Source organism: Barbus barbus (assembly GCF_936440315.1).
Source record: "Barbus barbus genome assembly, chromosome: 13".
NCBI lineage: Eukaryota > Metazoa > Chordata > Actinopteri > Cypriniformes > Cyprinidae > Barbus > Barbus barbus.
Window position 1 is genome coordinate 2,066,289 of NC_136741.1, and position 25,994 is coordinate 2,092,282.

Here is a 25,994-nt window from a genome sequence, read left to right on the forward strand (position 1 = left end):
GTATTTCCTGAAGATTGCGTGGTTCTCTACTTTTTGCCCCCTATAAGGACATATTCCAGGGCCCCCACACAAGACTTTTTGACCTCAGAAAAGCTTTTGCCATTATAGTAAAAAAAAAGAGTGGAGTAACATATTTAAAATAAGGAAGATAATGAGGTTCCTCTTATTGTTCTACATCCATTTGACAAAGGTGCTGTAGCACTTGTGCTATATAGCACTTAAAGTGGTTCCTCTGTGAATATGAGCCAATGACCCACCTTTAGTGCTACTTAGCACCATTTTTTAGAGTGTAGATAAAAATTAAAGTCATTTTTGGAAAAGGGGTGCTAGTAAAGTTGTGCTACACATTGCAAAACATCCTGTAAAAACCACAACAGAAATGCTTTAGGACTGATTTCTCTAGAAATTTCCGTCTAACGGATTTATCTCAAGATTTCATAGTTCATAATATTTACTGATGTTTGTGGTGTTGTTTTATTCACCAGAATGATGTCACTTCCTGCAGAATGATGTCATTAGGACTGGATTTTGTTAGTTAAAGGGATTTTAACTAGCTAACAACAACAACAAATAAACAGGATCAAGAAAACATTCCAATTACAGACAGGAAAAACTGAAAGAGACTATTTTCCTTGTGAAATTATTTATTTATTTATTATGATTATTATTGTTGTTATTGTAGCAGCACCCAATTTAGCATAAAGTTAACTTCATTGTGATTAAATACACAAAATAGCATTTATTTTAAACGTGAGGTCATATTCAGTGCAAGAAGACAATACTATACTATCAAGAAAATGCAAAATAAGGAGTGAATAATACGTAGCCTTTACGCGCGCGTGGGCGTGACGCTCTGACGCGCCGCTCCGGACAATAAAGACGCGCGTGAGTGTGTGAGAGACCACTCACATTGTGGCTGTCACTCGCTGAACACACACGACTGGATCGCTGCAACATTAAAGCACAGCATTAACATGGGTATGTGTATTTGTCATGCTATGAGTTAGGATTGTTTTAATGTTTATCCACATGCATCATATTGTCTGTTTTGCATCACGCCATAAAACGTTTGGTGGTGTAGTAGTTGCTCTCAATATCTATTTCTACTCTACTTTTTAAAAACTTTTGACTGCGTAACATAACATAATGCATATTAAATCCGTCATATTAAATAATGCATTTGAATAAAGCCAGGCAATCTGATTGTACTACATGCAGCATATTTTAGGTTACCTGATTTTTACAGTTTACACCTAGATTATTGATGCATTTAAATGCATTTTATTATGCTAACCTTCACTTATTTGTTGTGCATGCATTGGTTTTGTCTATGATGGGTCAAACATCAACTAGGATGAAATGCACTTGCTTTTAACGTGTTTACATCAACTACTGTGATTATTTACAGTCTTTATTAGGCACAAATGTTAAATTCAGCAGCTTTTGCTTACTGTTGTCTAATGAATCTGAGACAGTTGCATTCATTTAAGCATCTCTGGTCTGTATGAATGGTGCACTGTGGTCAGTTATACAGTATGGTGTTATTATATGGCATGTAATGAGTGCCGGGTTTGTGTCAGGTTTATGTAGTGTGTCATAAACTCCCTGTACTGTACTTTCCACAGCTGCATGTGAACGTTCTTTGAAGAGCCACAGTGAATGTATGGCATGCAAACATTATGTCTTTAGAACTACAGACCGCTGTTTACCATGTGATCCACTAAAAATATTTACTATGAGTCATAATGATTAAAATAGTATGCCAAAAATAGTGACCAGACCATAAATGGAAAATTACAGCAAAGAATTTCATGAAGGAGGAGAATCAAAGACTCATTATTTCTCTCACCTCCTTATAAAAGCTGCTGTCACTTGTTTGTTGTATAGTTTTATTCATGCAGTCGCTTCGTTCATTGAAATGTGTGAGCAGATTGTTTGTGGCGCTGTACGGCTGCAGAATACCTGTGCTGGTTTATCCTGGCAGACCGTCGGCTCATACACATTCATATCAACAGCATCAGTCAGTCTGAAAGCTAAACAGAGGTGTGTAAGCCAGCGATGAGACACACACTTGGCTTCTCTTTAGACCAGAATCAAAGCTGGTAAAGATTACAACAGCGGGTTTACTGATAGAAAACAGAGAGCACCCCACTGCGCACATTCCCCATTAAACACACACACACACACACTTTCTGTCTGGTCTGAAACTAATTTTCTGACCTCAGGGTTATTAATTTACGACACACTACAGAGAGAAACTCAATCTGCATTCCCATGAGTCTCTAGTAATTTGAAAGTCCATCCAGCTCTCTACCTTTCTATCTATTGTTCAACGTAAATGGACAGACGAAGACTCCTCAAACTTTCCATTAATATCACATAACCCAGATGGTTGACTTTCACAATATTGTATATAATGATGTCATTTCAGAATTTTTGCCAAGATATTCCACCTCATTACAACATTTTGCCCCCCAAAACAATTCAGGACACAAATAAAACACTATTTAATGACATCCTCAAATCTTTTGCAAATTTTTTAAATCTAAAATGTTAGTTTATTTAAACAAGACCCACATTTTTAGGGTATCATCAAGAGATTATTGACATCTAGAGAAGGACAGACAATGAGACACTGATTTTTTTTTGTGTGAGTCTTCCATAATAATACAATATTATCTATTTTATTTATTATATTGTTGTTAATTTCATAAATGTATTTTATTAATAATGGAATGCAATGCCATTTAAAAAAACTTAAACCTTTCCAAGCATATGGAAAGGATTAAATAAGAGAAACTCTATATGTTGAGATGATTTGGAACTGAATTACTGCGTGTCAGAGGTCAATCAGTGACAAACGTCTCAATGAAGTGTCCTTGAAGACGGCATCTGTTAAACATAAACCACATGCTTCACATGTGCAATGCATTCTTTACATTGTATCTCCTTACCAGACGCTCCTAGAAGCATGCAAGCATCTCAACATCAACAGACCTGAAACACACTTTGTAATTGTAACACAATAGTTGTTTCCTTGATCGGTGTATTGTGGACTTAAAAACGCTTTAGTCAGCAGGTTTCTTATGCTGCCTTCACGTGCTATTGGAAATGTCCTATTTACCACTAATGAAGTCGTGATTACGAACTTGTCGTATTCAAGTGCTTTAATGTCAGAAGGAATAAAGTGTAGCATCCCATTGGTTGACAATCATATAAACATTCACTGCGCTATACATGCAGTCTGCTGACAATTCTGGAATTTCGGTCAAATGCATGCTTATTTCACTGCTTATAAAACATACGATATGCTTCGAATGATCGTTCACATCTAGCCTATAAATACACTACTTTAGCGACAAGACAAAGAGATGTAGTTGTTGTGAGAACAGCATTGACAGCAGCAATGGTTGTCCCCTCCTCCATGTTTAAAGTTTATGACCCACCCAACTCGGAAACTCTAGTATCAAAATTATTTCCGAATTTAGGCAGCATAAGCTTTCCAGATTTACTGAATCATAGCTTTTTGTTGCTTTTTTAATTGTGTACTTATAACCCACTGTAACCAAACACTTATTGTGACTTTTATTCAAAACAGCGGGGAATATAAGTGAAATTCCTTTCTTCCAGAGCGATGTCCACTTAAAGCATTAAGAGTGAATGCAGTCAAACCTCACCTCAAGGAAATATCCTGAAAGTAAACCGAGCACATGGGGAATGCTCTTGTGCTATGAATGGCATGCTCATAACTGATGGTCAACAAGAGGTCACACTTTGTCTAAATTTTAGAAGAACCTTCAGGGATCGCAACTAGCCCAAATAAAATACCTTTTTAAAAAATGGAAAATCAGATAGGAGTTTAAATGTCAATCAAAAATATTTTCAATACACAAATATCATGAAATATGAAGGAAGGAATTTTATTACACTATTTACAGGGTATCTGCAGAATAATAAAAAAAAAAAATTTAATGGTCCATTTTAAGAGCTGCACAAGTAAAATGAACACATTATGAGCGGGGTTGGACAATGTCTATGGTAACATACAGTATTAAGCCATAAAATTACATGATTTACTGTTCAGATACAGGTTTTCACAAAAACAAAAATCTTATACAACAGCATTTCATCCTTAAAACCATTTTTATGAAAAGGGATAAATCAAGCATATAAATTATTGTTAATTTAAAACGTGTAAATATTACTGTCTTAATTGTTTAGATTTTTAGAAGGCACATTAACTTCTTTCACATTTACAACTTTGTGTTTGCTGAGTTGATCTGACTATAAACGGCAAGAAAGGCTTATCGGAAATGCAAATTCATTCTCTGCCACGAGGTGGTGCTTTAGGAGCGCTGAAATATTGTGGTTTCTTGTCTTTCCGTCCCCAGCTGTAAGACCTCTTGAAAATATAATTAAGACATTTCTTATACCATTTAACGTATTTCAAACTTTTTATGGCCTTAAGTTTGATATAACTCACTTTAGGAGTTTTTAAGAACCCACGGGGAGATAGCCCGTCGGGCAGAGTGGTGATGCATTTTGGTAGCCCGACTGGAAAACACAATAGCCCCGGGACGTCGGGCTAGCTTTTTTTTTTTTTTGCGAGCCCTGACCTTGAAGTGCTGTGCACAATTGCAGTGCTAATATATATGTATGTGTGTGTGTGTTTATGTAGGACGAGTTTTACTTTAATTCATTTACATTTACATTTATGCATTTAGCAGACGCTTTTATCCAAAGCGACTTACATTGCATTCAAGTTACAGTTTTTACATTTTATCAGCTCTTGCTTTCCCTGGGAATCGAACCCATGACCTTGGCGTTGCTAGCGCCATGCTCTACTATTTGAGCTACAGGAAAACTCATTTAATTCATTGATTGGATGGTGACGTGTACCACTATATAGTTACAAAACCTAAACATTAGGCTACTAACAAAATGACATTAAATGTACTCCTTCATAAAGTAATTTGTTTAGTTCCTGAATGAATCTGTGTTTATGAATGAACTGGTTGAATGAATAATTCAATGACTCCCTTATTAAGACAGTCACTTGTCGCCACCTACTGGAGCAACAAAGTAACCTGGAGAAAGAATCACTCTAAGATCCTCACTGCACACTCAGTTTGTAATACAAGTAGAATGATACAAACATCAGTTTGACCAATCAGATAAAAAAAAAGGTTTCAGACTAATTAGTACCAAAGGCACAGTTTTTGTTAATATTGACATGTGCAGTAAAGATTTATCCTGTGCTCACTCAGCTCTGGACATCGGCACCTGGGATCTGGCGTGTCAGTTCAATAACACGGATCACCACACGGAGCTGAACGGCACTGACCGGTTGATCATACGGAGAGGACAGGCCTTCACCATCAACCTGTACCTGAACTCCGGCTCTTACCAGCCCGGATACAGCCAGCTGCACATCACTGCAGAGACGGGTAATGCGCTGAGATTTTAACCTAATCTTTTAATACCCCAGCTAACAGGGAACATTTTGAAATTGTTTAATAATGTTCTTACAAGTTTCTTTCAAAATTATGAACAAATGTTCTTCCAGTAACATTAATAGAACATTCATTCAAAGTCATGATGGAATGTTCTATCCTGGAATGTTTTGGTTGGACGTTCACCTGTTCATGTTTTTTTTTCTTTTCAGATTGTTCATTCAAATGGAACAGTCCCATAATGTGTGCAAAATAATAAAATAGAATATTCCCTGAACGTTCACATAACCAAGGAAAAATGTTTTTACATTTTAAAAACTGGATGTTTTGAATGTTTGGGGAAACCGACCAACCCAACCAGTTAGTCACAAACTAACCAGTAAAATTATTTTACTATTTTTTGCAATCGTTATGTACATAAGAGTGTTGACTGACATGCCTTCTGGATGAATGAGTTTTAAAAATGTTTACACTTTTGATTAATAATTCAGAGTACTTGCCTCTTAACTCTAAAAACAAACTTCTTTTAAAAATGGCTGTGACAGCAATATAAAAATGTTTGTTAATAATAATAATTAGTTCTCTTTTTGAACACTCAAATGGCAGGAATTCCACTTACAATATTATGCAAGCAATTCCAGAAGCTCTCTATTGTTCCTGTTTTCCAAAAGGGGATCAAGTTAATTCTTTATAAGTAATATAAAGAAATGAAACCTAATACTCAACAAGTGCAGTTGTGGATGAAGGTTAACACTACAGAGGGAATGTCAGGGCTCTTGTTGGACTCTCTGTGTTACAGATTCTGTCATGTGTTGGAGCTGGAGCAAGAGATAACAAAGACATTAGTGAACACAAAGGGAGGCAGCAGCAAGTAAACGCTGGCGTTCAGACAGGAAAGGCTCTGCTCAGACTCAGATAACTCTAATGTCACGAAAACAAGACCATCTGGCATGTTTAACGGAATCTGTGATGAGATATCGCACATGTAAATTCCTTAGAAGTTATCAAAGAGTCAAGTACAAAACTATTGGTTTTCAGAAAACACCTCGGGTCTCTCTTTGTCTTTCTTAGTGGCACGAGCCAAGCATCACACAACTTCTTTAGAAAGAGAATAATAGACTACTAGAATAAGATCTTTAGGAAATACTAAGTTTAAGTTTAATAATAAGCACAAACATGTCCTGCAGACAGTCACGCCTCCAAACCAGGTACGACAGAGACAAGCAATTTATCTCACTGAAATGGAAACTGATGCTCTTTGTTTCTCTCCACATTTTTTAATGTGAATTTTGGGATGTTGCATAAAAAAAAAAGTTAGATGCAAACATCAAGATGAGCATAAAATTAAAAAATGCACACAAAAGCTTAGTATACTCAAAAGATCATTGATTGTTTAAATGGATAGTTTATAAATTTTTTTTTTTTTTTAAACTGTCATTTACTCGCTTCATGTTGTTCCAGAACTGTACAAGTTTCCTTCTTCTGCTGAAAATAAAAGAAGAAATTAAAATATATAAATTAGTTTTGGTTCTAATTCGAAGTCAGTGACATCCATTGTTCTTCAAAAATATGGCAGAAGAAAGATATTCAATGAAACTAAGGTGAGTAAATGATGACAGAACTTTCTTTTTTGGGTGGACTGTGCTTTTTATTTATAATGGGGGATTTTGTAGTGGGCGGGGCTACCCATCATGACACTTCAGAAACAACTGTCATGGTTAGGAAAAGAAATCTCAGATTAAATTTGATGTTGTCTTCCTGACGGTAACTTTAAACTCTTCTGTGTTAGTCACACTCGAGCGCTCTGGAGGGAGTTCACAGGAGTGCTTTTCTGGAAGACGTCCAAGTCTGAGCACATGGAATTGCTGTGTGTGTGTGTGTGTGTGTGTGTGGGTGTTTGTCCGGCGGTCTTTAAACGCAGGGTCAATAGGAGCTCACATTCCCAGAGACTCAGAGACTGGTGCCGCAGCTGCAGACACATTCCTGACCGCTGTTTAGGATTGAAGGAAAGGGGGATTTCTGTGTGAATATGGAGAAATATTCTCCTTCGAACTGCTGATCGTATCTGTGAAGGTCTTTAAGTCCAGAACAATGTCAGCTTTGTGACATCCTGAGGGGCCTAATTACTTGAGCTCAGGCGTAACAATGCATCCCTACAGAACCCTTTATACTCGATGCAGAAGATCTGTCCTGCAACAAAGCAACATTTTTTAAACCAGCAACAGTATAGCGGCTGCATTTCAGAAGATTCACCATGAAGTAGCTGATTTTATTCCACTGAGCTTGTTGTCAATGCATTCTGGGGTTACAATATCCATTACATGCAGTGCTGACTAAATTAATATGTACTGTATGAAAAACATTTACTTTAGAACAAATGTAGTTGTTCTTTGCGAATAAGACTGAGTTAGTTCTGATGGTTTGACAGGCCCTCAGCCGGAGGAGCAGTATGGCACCAGGGCCGTGTTTGGTCTCAGTAATGAGATTGACGACACCTGCTGGAGTGCGGCGGTGAGCAGTCCGCCCGGAGACACTGTTTGTCTTTCTGTCTGCGCCGCTCCTGACGCTCCCATCGGCCGGTACGTCCTGACTCTAGATGGGCGCATCCAGTTCGACTTCATACTGCTCTTCAATCCCTGGTGCCCAAGTGAGTGAAAACAGATGCCTTTGGGTGTTCCTCACATGCACACGCCTTAAGGTTATAGACACGGATATCCTGTTCTTTATATGAACTGATGACAAAGACAGATGAGTAAGATCTCTGCGTACTCAACCCATCTGATTTACAGGAGATGTGGTCTACATGGACAGCGAGGATAAACTGGCCGAGTACGTTCTGGCCCAGGATGGGATCATCTTCAGGGGCGATGTCGAATACCCAGTCCCTTTGGCCTGGTATTTTGGACAGGTACCAACAAACAAACACCCGGTTACACATGTTCACCATCTAGCTGTGCTCATCTCCTAAAAAACATAAACAAGTGAGCTCTGCTTAAAAGAAAATGTCTGTTTAGATTGCATTAATTTTAGTTAAAACATAAAATTTGAAATTTAGCCTTGGCAACTAACTGAAATAAAATGGGTTTAATAAAACATATACAATATAAAACACAAAATTTTTAATAATTTAAAACACATTCTATATTTTTATTTTTTATTGATATTTATTTAATTTCAATTAACATAAATGTTTAGTTTTTTTTTTTTAGTTTAGTTTTTTTTTTTTAGTTTTAGTTAATGACCACACTGAATCAAATCACCCACAAAATTAAAAGCTTTAAGAAACGAAGCCCGTTTTTGTTCATATAGTGATCTCTCTGGTTTTTGATTGCAGACTTCTGAGCACAGTTTGAGACGTTGAGATCTCTTCTGAAACCTTACTTTAGACACATGTGAGATTACTGATTCAAAACATCCAAGACACCAGGAGTTTCAGAAAGTTGTCATGTGTTCTCCATTTAATCTAATTGCTTGCTGGATCTCAGCTTTTTCATTCCTAAAGGCATTTTGAGGAAAAATAAATGTTTTCGTAACCGCTACAGATTGTAATGTGCGTTATTTGCATATTGATTGTATCTTGTGTTTGTCCTTTAGTTCGAGGAGGGTATACTGGATGCTTGTTTGAGAATCCTGGACATGAACCCTAAACACAGGAGGAACCCTGGGAAGGACTGTTCTGGACGCAGAAATGTCATTTATGTCACAAGAGTGCTGAGTGCTATGGTCTGTATGAAAAATAGTCAATTCTGAAAGAAATGAGTACTTTAATTCAGCAAGGATGCATTAACTTGATCCAAAGTGATAGTAAAGACATTTATAAAGTTACAAAAGATATCTATTTCATATTAATGCTGTTTGTTTGAACCATGAATAATAAAATGTATCCCAGTTTCCACAAAAACATGAAGCAGCACAAGTGTTTTCAGCATTGATAATAATAAATGTTTCTTAGTTAGCAAGCATTAGGATGATGTTTCCTCGTTGCTCGGCAGATCAACAGCAATGACCGGGACTACGGCGTGCTGGAGGGCTGCTGGAAGAACACGTTTGACGGCGGCGTGAGCCCCATGTCCTGGAGAGGAAGTGTTCAGATCCTGAGGACGTGGAACAGCACTTCCTGTCTGCCGGTGCGCTACGGCCAGTGCTGGGTCTTTGCAGCCGTCGCCTGTTCAGGTATTAAAAAAAACACAAAGCATGCTTTAAAATGAGCTAAAACCACTAAAAACTGGAAACTATAAGTCATGAGAATTTCTGTAATGAATATGATTTTTTCCAATTATGTCAAGCTCTAAAATATTTAATTGAAAAAATGAAAATAAAAAATTAATTACTCACCCTCATGTCGTTCCAAACCCCTAAGACCTTCATCTTTGGAACACAAATTAAGATATTTTTGATGAAATCTGAGAGCGATCTGACCCTCCATAGACAGCAAGGATACTACCATGGTCAAGGTCCAGAAACGTAGTAAGGATATCGTTAAAATAATCCATGTGACATCAGTGGTTTAATCCTTATGCAGTTCCGTTTTTTTAGTCTCTTCTGCTCAGCAAGGCTGTATTTAATAGATAAAAAAAGAAATATTATGAAATACTATTACAATTTAAAATGGCTGTTTTCTATATGAATATATTGTAAAATGTCATTTATTTCTGTGATCAACGCTGTATTTTCAGTATCATTACTCCAGTCTTCAGTGTCACATGATCTTCAGAAATCATTCTAATATACTGATTTACTGCTCAACAAACATTTCTGATTATTATCAATGTTGAAAACAGTTGTGCTGCTTCATATCGTTGTGGAAACCATGATACTTTTTTTTTTTTTTTTTCCCAAGATTTGTTTCATGAACAAAGTTCAAAAGAACAGCATTTATTTGAAACGGAAGACTTTTGTTACATTTTAAATGTTTTTACTCACTTTTGATCAATTTAATGCATCCTTGCTGAATAAAATAAAAATCGTACTGAGCACAAACCTTTGAATGGTAGTTTGTGGTCATTTAGTTTGATTCTAGGGCCATTTTTGTTACTTTTGTATCACAGTTTGGTTCTGTTTTGTGTCATTGGTGCAGTCAGTGTCTAAATGCAGACAGATGAAGCAGGTTCTTGTGTTTGTCCTCAGTGTCTCGCGCTCTGGGAATCCCATGCAGGGTGGTAACAAACTACTATTCTGCCCATGATACCAACAGCAACCTTGTTATCGAGCGCTATGTCAACGAGAAAGGTGAAACCGACAACAGCACCACCAGAGATATGATCTGGTATGAAGAACCACATCTTTCATACAAACATGTTTTAAAATACTTCTATAAAAACTAATGCAGTATATACACATAGTATTTTGTCAATCAATAAATACATTAAACTACAGGGGGGAAGAGCACATATTTGGACACATACAGTGTTTTTCTGCTGTAGGAACTACCACTGCTGGGTCGAGAGCTGGATGACACGACCCGATCTCCCTCCGGGTTTTGACGGCTGGCAGGCGAGTGACCCGACACCACAGGAGAAAAGTGAAGGTGTGCAGACGCCTCTTATCTTTCTGGATACAGCAAATCAAACATCCTAAACTTAAAGGGATAGTTCACACAAAAATGAAAATTCTGCAGTGCAAAAAAACACTTTCTTACCAGTGATTTTAGTATCAAATGAATCAAATAACTTTAATATAAGTCTTGTTAAAAGATATGAACAGATATTAACTTGTGCTAAAATAGCCTGAGATGTATGTTTCTATTTCTCAGGCGTGTTTTGCTGCGGGCCGGTTCCTGTGCGGGCGATAAAAGAGGGTGAGCTCACCTTCAAATATGACGCTCCTTTTGTGTTTGCGGAGGTGAACGCAGACTTAGTGTACACCCTGAGATATAACGATGGGAGCACAAGAAAAATCGTGAATGACCAAAAAGTAGGGCAGAAGATCAGCACCAAGAGCGTAGGCCGAGATGAGAGAGAAGACATCACACACCTGTACAAATATCCTGAAGGTAAGAACACTCAAACAAGTGCACTTCCTTCCTGTATCCATGCACATGAAGAGGAGGTTGATTTTTGCGATGACCTCTTGCAGGTTCTGCGGAGGAGAGGCAGGTTTTTGAGAAGGCAAACCACCAGAACAAGCTGCTTCAGCAGAAAGGCAGCACTGGGCTGCACATCACCATCAAGCTGTCGATGGGCATCAGGAAGGGCTGTGACTTTGACGTGTTTGCAATAGTGAGCAATAACACAGAGGAGAATAAGAAGTGCCGTCTGGTGTTTGCATCACGCGCCGTGTCATACAACGGCGTCATCGGCCGCGAGTGCGGCTTCAAAGACCTGCTGAATGTGGAACTGGCACCTGGAGGAGGTGAGCATCCTGGGCTTTCATTACTCGCTGCTCTGTATGTTGATGTGTGAATCAGAACTTCATTTTGTGCACAGATTTTTGATAAAAACTCTTTCTGCATCCTTAAGTATTGCACTTTGGTTGCTTCGACCCGAGTATGTAAAACAAGACCGCATGCTAGCGATGCATCGGTCAAGCATTCACATGTACATTTGCATATGCATGAAGTATGTTTTTCGCCTTCGTAAAGTCATTGTAATGCATGGCCTAGAGTGGCAATGCCTATTTTTAATAAAGGTTATTTTAAAAATAAAATGATCAAATTAGATTTAGAAGTTTTAGTAATATATAGTAGTAGTAATATATTATTAATAATAATGTTAAAGCATGTACACATTTATATACGAAGACTTCAGATGCAAAAACCTCCTGTCCAGATTTTTTTAAAGTGCTCATTTAAAAGAAAACATCTCAGGTTTTTGCATCTGAAGTCTTCGTATATAAATTGTGTGACATACTAACATAATATTTTTTTTATTATTATTTTAGAGTCAAACTTGTATATAACACACACGTGCCATTTTATATTATTTATAAATAATTAGTAGTAGTAAAACTAAATTAAATTTATTATTTTTATTAACCTTTTAATCTTTAATAATATAATAAAACATAGAACATAATTGATACTCAATTTATATGTAATATTATAAATTGTGTAGATGCTTTGTTATGCATATACTATAGTGTGTGTCTTCACTCTGTTGTGTGTTTGTTCCAGAGAGGAAGGTTCCTCTGAAGCTGAACTACAGTAAATACTGTAATAATCTAACGGAGGACAATCTCATCCGTCTGGGGGCTCTGCTGATCGACTACAGCACAAAGGAAGCCGTCATGGCCATGCGTGACGTCGTGCTGGAAGACCCCGAGATCAAAATCAGGGTACGAGCACATTAACCACAGCACCTTTCACAGTGATCACAAGTGGACATGACAACCCAATCATGTACACGCTGTCAGATGCATGCTGATGTATGCGTGTCGTTCCAGATTCTGGGAGAACCCAAAGAGAAGCGTAAGCTGGCGGCGGAGCTCACCCTACAGAACCCGCTGCCAGAGCCCTTACAAGGCTGCTGCTTCACCATCGAGGGCGCAAACCTCACCGGCGGCAGCTGCATCGCAGAGAAGTAAGAACTCAAAAACTGCGCCGTCTTTAGTAGAATACATATATTTATATATTTTTAAGTCTATTAATTATATACTTAATATATAATATAATTTTGATATTTAATTTATTATTTTGTTTAGAGGCAAACTTGCATTTTATATATAATATTTTAAACAATTGATACAGACTGATATTGATGATTGTATGAGCACAGTAATATAAGGTCAGGATTAGGTTAATACTACTAATTTTCTAGTTATTGCAATAATAATCATAATATGTACACTAAAAATAGTTTAGAAACAATCTTCACTAATCAATTTGACAAATAATTACAAACTGCAAGCAACACATTGAATTAAATGTGAATTTACGTCTTGTAAAACACTCAAAAAATAATGTTATACAATGTATGTACATATAGAACAGCACTAGATCCATAAAAAAAAATCCTTAACTTAAAAACTATAAAATGCATCAACTACAATTAAAATGCATATAACAAATAAATTCATAGATGTGCATCTCAGCAAGTCATGTGATTGAATAATTCACTATCACTCTATTATCATCACACTGTTCCTGTTTTAACATTATTCCCAGGTTTCTTTTAGTGTGGTCTCTGTATCCTCACTGTTTAATGTGCAGTCAGTATTACTGTTCTTTTCTAGTGCCTGTTAGCTTGTATTTGAATGAACACTATTGTTTAGACAAGGAATATGAAAAGAATCAAATCTGAGTGATGTCTTACGTGTAAATATTTATTCGTCTCAGACTGGAGTCACCCATCGAACCCGGGCAGGAGGCCAAAGTCAAAGTCTACTTCACTCCCACTCAGTCCGGCCTGCGCAAACTTGTGGTGGATTTTGACAGCGACAAGCTGGGCCACGTTAGAGGATACAAGAACGTTATCATCGGGAAATGAGAGAATGGAATGTGAATCATATATTTTTCCATGTACTTGTCATTATTCAGAGTATTACGTTATCTTTTATATACTGTATTTTTCTAAGAATGTGAAAAGCCAAGCTGGGCTTCTGCAGCAGTACGTACTGTACATGCATTCTATGTTTTCAAGCACAATACACCATATGCAAAAAGAAATTAAGACATCGTTTCAATTTTAAGACCGTGAAGCATGCACATTTCTGCATGTGTTTGGAGCCACATTGCACTGTGGGAAATATCATGTTGTAAAAACACAAGAATGAAAAGGCTGTTTGAAGAGGGAGTAAACCTTTTATATGCAATTATGTTTTTGCTTTATATATATATATCTTTATATTCAGCAGTGACTTTTTCATTAAAAATCATTTATACTATAATCTTGAATGGGGTGTTTTTAGTCCGTTTCATTTTAAAGAGCTTCACATCATGAAGAATCAAATTTGAATTATTGATATTTGAAGCTAAATACTAAGCAGCAAAATCGACTTTCAAAAACAAGACCAGTTTGTTCACATGATATTGCGTGTGCCCTATGACTTTTTTTGCGAAAACCCCATGACCAACATCCGCAGTATTTTTATCCCATCATTTAATTCCCTACACTTGCTTGATTTACTTCGAAAGATGTCCAGAATGCTGTTACCAACATAAACATTAGCCGATTAAGAATATTGACTATTAATTTGCCAACACAGGAAGTGCACAGGCAGTGTACAGGAAGCAGTTGCTGATCACACGCTCCTTTCCCAAACACTGTTGCTAGAGCACATAAACATTTACAGTATACCAGTCAAATCAGACATTTGCCATTTTCTGGACCCATTCACTGTTGTTTCATAACGGGTAATAAATTAACTCTTACAGTTGCACTAAATCCTTTCTGTATTTCCTAATGTAAATATAGCAGAAGTACTGCAGATAGATGAGAGTGAACTGTCATATGTATTTATTTTACAATTAAATCTTAAAATGAATGAACCATCACTTACCCATATGTGTCAGTGGGATTTGGACAGGAAATATTCATTCAAGTGAAAACACAGGCGATAAAGTATGTCTTACGCACTGCTGCGTGTCAGACCTCAGGCGATGTGTTTCTTAACAGAATTCCTCTCGGTCACACCCTAGATATACAACATGTGATTGTCTTACCTGCTGGCAGATCTGATGTCCTCAATCACAGCTGAAATGACATGGTTCCTCTCAGAAGCTAGTAGACGTAAAGACTTCAAACATCTACTCCACCTACTGTACACCAGGGATTTCAAACTGAGTTCTGCTACAACTCTAATTAAAAACACCTGAACCAGCTAATCAACGTCTTCAGGATTACTTAAAGGTAGGTGTCAGGCATAGCAAGTCAGGCCCAGGCCCATATGCCAGAACATTTGAATGATCCCTGCACATGACATGCGGACTATTGATTGATCGATTGAGGCCACATTTCCACGCTTTGGGCCCCCAATCAGCCCAGGCCCATATGCCATGCATACACAGACACAGTGCCCCGGTAAGTGTGTTGGAGCATCTTTGAGCTTGACACCCCTGACTTACACGCTGAAAAATAAAGGTTCTTTATTGACATCTATGAAGAACATTCAACATCTCCATCCCACAAAATGTTTCCTATAAGGGAAAATGTTTCTTTAGAATCCTATTGGAATGACTTTATTTCTAAAATTCATCAAGCAATGGTAAAGTGACCAAACCTTGAGAACTTTTTTCTCCCAGTAATTGATTTATTTTCATGGCATCACTCTGTAAACTGTCCTTTTGCCACCTTTATTCTTAAGCGTGTATTTGAGCTTAAAGCACTTAAAAGTTTCAAATAACGACTGCAAACCATAAAACGCTGGCTTCCCATGTTTTTACTCCAAGGAGTGTTTAATAAATAATTTCACAAAACGTTTGTATTTTATATCGTTTTGCTTTGATTTTTAAGACATGTAGAAAAAAAAAATCAGAAAGTCTATTTCTTTTGTGTAGAAGAGGTTATTTCATTCTACAAGCTGACAGCTGATTCATATTTCTCTTATACCTGGAGTCAAAAAGCTTTTAACATAAATCAGTCTTTAATAATCATTGATGTAGGTTGTGGTTTGTGTATCTGGCTTAAAAAGATGTGCTAGAGACTAATAACTGATAGATTTTCAGTTTTATGGTGAAGGATCCTTCAAATATTATCCACCTGAGTGTTATTTATGGTGAACAGTGAATACTGATCTCTGTTGGTCAAAGAGGGAAATGATCTTAATCCAAAATTAAATCATCTGCTCAATCCTTGCACAGAAAAAGCCTTCTTGTACTGAAACAGAGCCATACATGCAATATTCATGCTGTTTTCTTGGTCAGTCTGCAAAACTTAAAGCATCAGTTTGAGCATGTTACATTAGTAGTTTCAAACTGGGACGTTGCTATTGCTCATTAACTTCCTTTATATTAAATGAACGATGATTTTTAGGAAAGGGATCGTCTAAATATGAATCTGAAGATTATAGGTTTATCCTGAGGGTGGCAGTGCTGCATCATGCAGAAGCCTGATATGACAGACTGAACATAAAACACAGCAACGCATGCAACACAAACAGACATGCATCATATTTTTGAACACAATACAATCAATCAAGGTTTGACAACCTTGATCATTCCATACATGTGCACAATTATTTTTAATATGACTTTAATTGAAACAAGTGACAATATCTTCAGAAATTCAATAAAGTTGAAACATTTGCTTCCATACAGAACATTAAAGCAGAACAAAGCAGATATACAGAAGATGCATCATTAAAATCACTTTAACTGCAGAACATCTGTTCAACAATAATGGAAACGTCCATTTAGAAATGCAGCTCTATTTCAAAGTCTTATAAAAGGCACACACTAGCCATTTACCATCTTGTGTGCAACACATTTTTGGCAAGATACAAGCTAAACGAATGAAAACCACATACAAATAAAATATGTAGGCCAGTAAAGGTAAACATCCCCAACATAAACAATAAATTACATTCAGTCCTTGTCTGCCCTTCCTTTTTAATGAATAAATTAACATTTCACTCTCTGCCCGCAGCTAAATTCACCCTCTTCGTTTCTTGTCAGTCATTAATAGTCACCTCTCGTTTCTGCTGCTATTTTTCATTCAATTCTTCTCCTCTCCTTATGGTGACCACATGACCAGAAACATCAAGAGAGGTGTAGCCTGAGTCAAACTAACACAAAGAAAACTAAAGTTTTGCGGATTGTTTTTAAGACGACTAGCCAACAGAAATGGTTCCAAAAGTAAGTAGGTTCAATTTTAAAAGCATTTTAAGTAAACCATCCTTTTAAATCAAGACAGTGCTGGTTCCTTTTTACAGCACAAATCAGAATTATTTCAGTTTGCAATAAAACTAATGTTAAGATTAATTATGTGGACAACTTGTGTCAGGATACGGTTTGTAACATTAGGACGGGTCTAGTTTTATCGAGACGTCTCTCTTCTCGTGTGCAGTTTTCAGCAGGATAGTCACTCTGTCTTCAAATCTCTGCTCTCTGATTGGTGTTTCTTTCCCGTTCTTGTCTTTTTCCCTTCATGTAGCTGATGATGATCCTCTTCATGAAACTGATGGGCCACATGCTGCGTTCTCTGCTCTTCTTCTCTCTTATGGTGGCTCTTCTGATGATCTTCAGGACCTGCATTCTGCTCTGATGTCGTCTTCTCCTCTTCTTTCTTCTGGTCTCTGTTGTGGACGGGACTCTGGTGTTCCCGCTGGAGGTCTGGCTGCACCTGCAGATACGCTTGAACTCTGTGCCGCTGGGCTCGGCTTTCACTGAAGTCAGTGACTCGACACTCGTACGTTCCCTCGTCTGATGGTCTGACGCTAGACAGACGAAGCTTATGTGAGATGTTGCTGCCAACCACTTTTACCACCTTAAAACAAACACAAAACATGATTATTGAACAAGAACATTCAACTAACAAAGCAAGTCATTTGAAGCTATTTACGTTTGGGAATTAAGAGAACCCATCATGTTTATGTGCACCAATTAAAATGAGTACATCTACTAAAGAAGCATGTTAGGAGCGACATTCACTCACAGATTCTCTCACAAAAAGTCAAATTAATGTATATATATATATATAAATGAATATACAGACACGTGAAATACCCTCATGGTCTTTATTTTGTAATTAGTTGCACTTGTTTGCTGTTGTCAAGGACATGAATTAGAATTAATGAGATTATTAAATTACTGCAGAATTACAAAAAAAATTATTAAAATAAGTTAAAGTGACTAATATCAACAAGAAAATAGCAGGAACAAGTCTTATTTTGATCACAATGTGCTGATGTGAATTTGTTAAGAGATGTGAAGTGTCAGAAGAAGCAAAATATAATAAAATCAGAATATAATGCATATGTAAACCAGGGCCCGTATTCACAAAACATTTTATCTTACCACTAAGGTATTCCTAAATAGCAGTAAAAGTTTTTAGCTAAGAGTTTTCTCTTAAAACCTATTCACAAGCTGCTGAGACAAACTTTTACTAAGGAAGAGAAGTCTTAAGCCATTTTAAAATGCAGAACTCACACTTATTTTAGTCGCTCCCCTTGGTGTGTTTTCCTGTGAAACCACCTGTAGACACACAGTCTAAATGAAAATTAAGTGTTTAACTGTATATGTATACATGCACAGGTCCATATATTTGGATACTGACACAATTTTCATCATTTCAGCTCTGTATGCCACCAGAATAGAATTAACAATCAAGATCAAATTAAAGTGCAGACTTTAAGCTTTAATTTAAAGGGTTGAACAAAAATATAACATAAAAGGCTCAGGAATTACAACCATTTTTACACACAGTACCCCCATTTTCAGGCGCTCAAATGTAATTGGTCAAATAAATATAATCATAAATAATTTTTAATATTTTGTTGAGAATCCTTTGCAGGCAATGACTGCCTTAAATCTGGAACTCATGGACGCAGCCAGAGACTGGGTTACCTAATTTGTAATTTTGCAATATTTTCCTTTTTTTTTTTTTTTTTTTACCTGTAAAAACTCCTGGGTTGCTTTTGCTGTATGTTTTGGGTCATCGTCCATTTGTACTATGAAGCGCCGCCCAATCACTTTGCTCCATTTGGCTGAATCTAGGCAGATAGTATATCCCTACACACTTCAGATTTCATCCAGCTGCTTCTGTCTCATCATCACTAAACACCAGTAACCCAGTGCCACTGGAAGCCATGCATGCTCATGATCACACTGCTCCACCATGCTTCACAGATGATGCTGTATGATTTGGATCATGAGCTGTTCCAAGCCTTCTCCATACTTTTTTCTTCCCGTCATTCTGGTATGCATAGGTCGCGTGGGCGGGATCACATTAGAGATAATGAGTTTAGACGGGAAAGACTGAACATGTGTTGGTTTCATACGGATTACTTTATCAAAGAATATTTGTTTTCGATAAGACTTCATTTACAAGTAGACATCTCAAGCTTTCTATAGATCTCTCTCTCATGTCTGTGTGCTGAGTATTCACAGATTTTTAGTTCATTTTATTGATGAGTTTCAGATGGATATTCATGGAGAAAAATACAGAGAACAAAGTTTTGTTGTTATTGTGAGTTTACACAAATAAAAGTAGACACTTAACAGTTGCAAATTATATATAACACTTATTTGTGCTGACCAAAATCAACAGAGTATTTTTAGTGTCTTTCGCACTGATCTTAAAAAAGTGAGCTTTTTTTAAGAACCAGAGGGAGTTAAGATGTTTTTTGGCAAAGTCTAATCAGGCCTTGTTTGCACCTTGTGGTGAACCCTCTGTATTTGCTCTGGTGAAGTCTTCTCTTGATTGTAGACACGTCTGCCTCCTGGAGAGTGTTCTTCTCTTGGCTGGATGTTGTGAGAGGGTTTTTCTTCACCATGGAGAGGATCCTCCGATCATCCACCTCTGTTGTCCTCCGTGGACGTCCAGGCCTTTTATGTTTCTGAGCTCACCAGTGCATTCTTTTTTTCTCAGAATGCACCAAACTGTTGACTTGGCCACTGCTATCTTGCTATCTCTCTGATGGATTTGTTTAGTTTTTGAAGCCTAACAACTGTCTGTTTCTCTTGTAGGGAGAGCTCCTTTGACCACATGATGTGGGTTCACAGCAACAGCTTCCAAATACAAATGGTACACTTAGAATCAACTCCAGATCTTTTACCTGCTTAATTGATGTAGAAATAAAGGAGTAGCCCACAAATAAAGGTGACTTGACATATGTCCATGAAATGGCTTTTGAGTCAATTGTCCAGTTACTTATGGTCCCTTGAAAAAGGGGGGAGGTACATATTAAAGAGCTGTAATTCCTTAACCTTTCCTTAAATTTTTCGAAAATATATATACCGAATATAAAATAAGGTCACGTTAAAAACATCTGAACAAAATAAAAAGAGGCTTTCCTGATTTGTTGTCCAAGCTGGTTGCTCCGCCCAGTCTCTGCAGTGTCTGGTGTACCACCACTGGATCTCCAAGGAGACGGAGGAGGAACTAGCGCCTCTAAAGGAGCAGGCCATCTCCACATCATCTCCAGCCTGAGAGACCACGTCCCGAGGAACATCTGTGAAAAGAGCTGAAGAGAAACAGAGATACTATATGCATTTTACTGTCCATTAGTCATCCTGCTTTTAACAGCAACTGGTTCTGTGAATCTCTTCACAGAGATACTTTCAGTTGTTTGTGTGTGTGTGTGTGTTTAAAAGTCTGACAGTCTGATGCTCAGGAAAACAAATTAATTGCAAAATGACTGGAGATAATTAAGCAGAAACATCTGAGGACAAACAAAATAATTAATTCATTGGTATAAAACACACACACACACACACACACACACAGAGAGAGAGAGAGTCTGTGTGTCTGCTGATTGCCTAAAGGGACTAAAATGATGTCCTAAGAAACTGCTTCTGCAAACTAATGTTCTCCATGCCTTCATTCATTTCTGATATTTATTTCTCACTGAACTATTGTGCAAGAAACCACATTAAAACAAGTCGTTATAAATTGACAATGTACTCTTGTAATCGTACTTCAGGTGAAAAGGAATAAAAGTTGTTGGAGTTTTACACACACACACACACACATCTAGGTAGAGACAAAAAATAATAATAAAAGACAACAGATGATTCTGTATAATTTGTTTAGCCAATGTAAATTTGTTTGTTCATGCAATGCTGATTGTCTCATTTTGCTAATAGAAAAATTATTGTCACAGCAACTGAAACGCAGTCACCATATTATTGAAATTACATAGTTTACAAATGGCAAACCTCAATATAAAGCTTAGACTAATACGTATACAACATTGTCTCTGTTTGTAAAACATCATACAAGACTGAGATATACAGGGAACGTATAAAAAGTGGCTGAACATACTCTAGGCCTAAAAACTAGACACACAAACCTCTAGAATGGTGGCAATTAACAAATGTTAAAAAGATGAGCTCTTTACATGACAGTACAACGAATAACTAACAATAATGATAAAACGACAACAAAAAAGTTTAAATGAAGTCAGCAAACAGCAAAACAATAATCCTATAACAGTAACTGCATAATTTATTCATACTGCAATGCATGCTGGGAACTCACAAAGCCTTAACATTTCAACAATATGAAATTCTCTGTTCAGATAACTGTGTTTGACTAGTTGGGACAACATTTGGGGTACTTTTGTTGGTCTGACAAGGGTTATGTAGTTTCAAGAAAATAGCATTTTTTAGTATTTGAGGTTTTAAAGGTGCAGCATGTAATGTTGACAGCTAGCAGTTGAAATGAAAAACATTGTTTCTCCCACCTTCCACCAACTGCAATGTTTTATTGAAAGTGTAATCAAATGCAATTAACCAATCAATCATCTTAATACAATTAAATATGAAGCGTCTGGATATTGTTACGTGTCTGGTGTGTACAGCAAAACACACAACGAAAGAGTATAATTAAAAACTTATTTTAATTATTCACAGAGTGAGCAGGGCACAACCACACACAAAAACGATAAATATACGATAACGATAGCAGACAAAGGAACATGGGAGAACACAAACTTTAAATACTAAACGTAATCAGGGAGGAACACAAAACAGGTGTGTAACTAATTAATTAAAAACCATGGAAACAAACGAGGCAGGAAGACGTCGACATAGAAACTAAACTAAAACAGATCATACTTGTAACATATATTATGTTATTTTATGAATATGTGGGTCATTTTGTTTGTTTTATTGAGTATTTGTTAGTCAGGCTAGTACACTAATAACAACAAATCTTCATAAAATCATATAAATGCTTCAATAAGATGTCTACAAATGTATAAAATTCATCCGATGTCAAGTAAAAACCATATAGACACTAGTTCATAGGTTCACAGAGATTGGCCCCTAAAAGCGAACCACTGAAATCTCTAAACAGTTATGACATAAAGCCTTGTTTACTGAAATCACATGACTTTAGTTTGATACATGCTCTGAATCACTGATTCAAAACAAATGATTCGTAAATGTTATGAAGCTTCACAAAAGTGCATATTACTAGCTATCAACATCATATAAGTTACAACATACTTAAACTTTGGATTTAGACACATACTTTGACATTTTTCAGATTTCAGATAAAGCACCTTAAAAAAAAACATGACATGACATGCAATGTTAGCACAGATCTATCTGCAGAGATGCAAACATTACAGCGATTCTCAACAGGTTTAACCCGAATGACAAAAGTGAGTGTGTGTAAGAAATAATGAATGAGAAATAAGGAAGTTGTTGACACCAACATGACATTTGTTCTTTCTCAACTCAACAAAGGGTTGACTGGTTTAATCTCAGCTGGAGGAGGACCTCCATACGGACGGAAACAGACAGCAGAGGTCAAAACCAGCTGGACCCCCTGTCTGAACAAAACCCCCAGTAGACATTATTAAAGCAGCTCATGCTGACCTGAGACAGAGAGAGAAATCACAGCGGACGAGGAGATGACAAATTCTGTGCAGCAAATCTTCCCATCAGACATGTTTCAATAGACAGGATATACTAAACACACAATCACTTTCACTTGCATTTATATCCCAATTAATAACAAATGCTAAATAATGTTTCTTACTTTGGTTTGAACAGTTTTTTTCCAGATATATTCAAGCTGTTTCTTCAATTTTCTCTTTCTTTAATTGACTTTTTTCCTCTCACAATTCTGAGAAAAGAAGTCAATGTCAGAATTGCAGGATATTAACTCATAGTTGCAAGAAAAAATTCAGAATTGTGGGTTTATATCTCATAATTCTGACTGTATAACTCACAATCATCTGCTATACAGCTTCTACACTTCCTTATGCAGAACATGGATCTCTTCAGTCCACCTGCACACTTCACAAAAACACAAGATAACAGGACTAACTTTAACTTTTAATTGACTCCCGGTGGAGAGGACGGTGCATGGTGCTAATCTGAGAGTTTCAAGGTAACCAATCAATACTCAGCTCGTTCACAGAGTGCTCGTTTGTATTGATCAAAGACAGAAGAACATCTTAAAAATCCACAGCATTAATCCCACGACGCAGAAGAACAAAGAGGAAAAGTTCACGGTTGCACAAAAATATACAGCCAAACAGGTAAACCTAGAAATAACTAGAAAATGACTGTGAAACTAGGAATTTGAGGAAACAAATAAGTTCAAGAAGTTTTCAGGAAAAGGCTCAAGAAATACTCTTATACAATTACAATTACTCCACAAATAACTTCCCACTGATTTGACACAAGTGACAATTTACAACTAAATTAACAATTCCATTAACTAGCAAAAATCCTAAAACTAATGAGTTTTTCTAATCCCTGGGGATCCCTTTACTTTCATTTTGCAAGAAATTAAATCTTATCTGTTTGTTTGAAGACTGTAGTCCATATCCGATACATCTACACTGGTTACCATGACTAAGGAGACACTATAGCTGTCAGTGTAGGAAAAAGAAAACGCTGCTCATGTCCTTCATGACATCTCACGCCGCACATCAGACAGCATTAACATCAGAGGACTTCCAGTGGAGAGCATGAAAAAAACTCTGAAATACCATAACCATCATAGACAAATATTTAGTTCATTTTTTAGTTAAATATTTTAAATAAAATACATATTAAGAAATGCAAAACAATTCATGAAACAGCAAAAAAAAAAAAGTTTTGACCATTTAATATTTAATAAATAAATGTATCTCCTTATAAAATTTAAAAACTAGCCCCAACCTGACATTAATAAAAAAATACTCGAAATTTCTATTTAAAATTGCCATGAGAACCCAGAACAGTTTATTTTGTAAAATGTACTATTGTCTTAATGAAAGTCAGTGTTTTAAAGTGGTTTTACTCTGTTCATCCATATTACAAAAATTATGATATTATGATTTTAGATTAAAAAAACAGAATTCACAAACATGATTATACTTAAGACTGTTTTAAATAGTTGTTAACTAGGACACATGCATATGTAAATGGCATTTAAACTCAGTACTTTAAAGTTACTGGAACATATACTCTGACAACTTATCCCGGTCTGTCCTGTAGTCAGGTGTAGGCTATTATTCACAGTAGTTTTTGTTTTAATGTGGCATGCCTTTAAAATGCTATATCTGCTATTACTGTTATTGTTATTAACTTCAAAAACATTACTTAAGCTAATGGTTTCAAACTCAAATATTCATTAATGTTAAATTAAAGACTTTATACACTCCAAAAAAAGAGAGAGTGAGAGAGGGAGATCAAAACTTATTGAGTTTCCTTCCCAGACAGGATTTTGGGCGTTCTGAGTCAGGCCATGCATGCTTTATGATGCCCCAGAAATGCTCGTTTGAGACACATCCCAGCACACTCAACTCAACTCAATGCATTCCTCACACACCTACCGTTTCCAGATACGTGATTGTCCACTGCCAAATTCGTTCTGATTTGGGCATAAAATCCCAGCGAGTATATAATCCACAGCATCTCTCCAAACGAGTGCATTTGTGCTCTATCACTCATCAGATCCTGCCGGTAAAGCGGCACCTGAGCGCCGGTCGGTGTCTGTGGTCGTCACGCTCCGGAGCGCACTAATTGCCGCGCGGCTGCGGCGGAGGAACATACGGAGGAGGGGTCTGGTGATGCGGTCTGCTGACGATCAATTAGGCGGAGTGATATAAGGTCATTCATGAACCGTTCCTGCTCCTTTCATCAGGTGGAAGTTACTTTCTACGTGTGCAGACTAAACATTTCCACAGTTATTACCCAGGATTAAGATCACAGACTTTTCATTTAATAGTGTAGCATGTTGTACATCTGCAGATCATTTGTATATGATATGAGCATTTGTAGTCCATTAAAAAAAATAAGCCTATGGTGCATTCAAGTCATGTCGGAAAGATCGAATGAGCTGAACCACATGAAGACCACCACAATGTTCAACCCAACTTTCTTCAAGCAGTTTTAGTTTTGGGGGCGTGTGTGTCACAATATGAGAAAATATGGCGGATGTGATCGATGCAGACACTATTTTGACAGTAAATTTGTTGAACTTCTTGTTTTTCCCATTTATATCAAGCTAGGTGGTCTGTACAAAATGATAGTATTTATTATATAGCCTAATTATGCTATAGAATACGTAACAGTTCAATTTACAGCACCTTTGTACAAGTAATAAAAACAGTAAAAAGCAAAAAAAAAAATCAATTTATTCATCATTTTGTAAAAGAGTTATAAAATCTTGCTGGATTGTTTTTGTAGAAAAGGTGCATTGTCATCTTGCTCTGGCCAAAGAGGCTTTCACCTTTGCAACTTGTAAATACGACCGTCCAGGAAAACTTCAGTGCACCATTAGATCCAAGAAAGTGACCTATATTATTATTTTTGGAAATAATGTATAATATTTTCCTACCTGACTTACTGCTCTTCAGTGCATGTTCATTATTCATATAAAAACACTGCAATGCAAACCTATGCATTGGTTTGGTCTTTGCTTCAATTTCAGTGAACCAGACTGCAGTATTTTATAATCTTACAGACAGTCCAAGCATTTCTAGCAGATTCATAAATATTAA

At 36.8% G+C, this 25,994-nt stretch overlaps 2 protein-coding genes across 2 annotated transcripts; one reads left to right on the forward strand and one right to left on the reverse strand.

Moving 5' to 3' along the window:
- Positions 1-879: 879 nt before the first annotated feature.
- LOC306879149 (protein-glutamine gamma-glutamyltransferase 2-like) lies at positions 880-14,882 on the forward strand. The gene is made up of 13 exons (XM_079431899.1): positions 880-978; positions 5,268-5,447; positions 7,882-8,100; positions 8,243-8,361; positions 9,048-9,176; positions 9,446-9,626; positions 10,581-10,719; positions 10,877-10,980; positions 11,206-11,445; positions 11,529-11,804; positions 12,565-12,725; positions 12,834-12,970; positions 13,726-14,882. Exons 1-13 carry the CDS (start codon positions 975-977, stop codon positions 13,874-13,876), a joined length of 2,040 nt encoding a protein of 679 aa, XP_079288025.1. The 5' UTR covers positions 880-974; the 3' UTR covers positions 13,877-14,882.
- A 2,525-nt stretch (positions 14,883-17,407) lies between these two features.
- Positions 17,408-24,924, reverse strand: LOC306879199 (V-set and transmembrane domain-containing protein 2-like protein; the record flags this gene model as incomplete). The annotated part of the gene is made up of 4 exons (XM_079431993.1): positions 17,408-17,812; positions 18,475-18,519; positions 20,341-20,510; positions 24,825-24,924. 4 exons carry the CDS (start codon positions 24,922-24,924, stop codon positions 17,408-17,410), a joined length of 720 nt encoding a protein of 239 aa, XP_079288119.1.
- Positions 24,925-25,994: the final 1,070 nt, after the last annotated feature.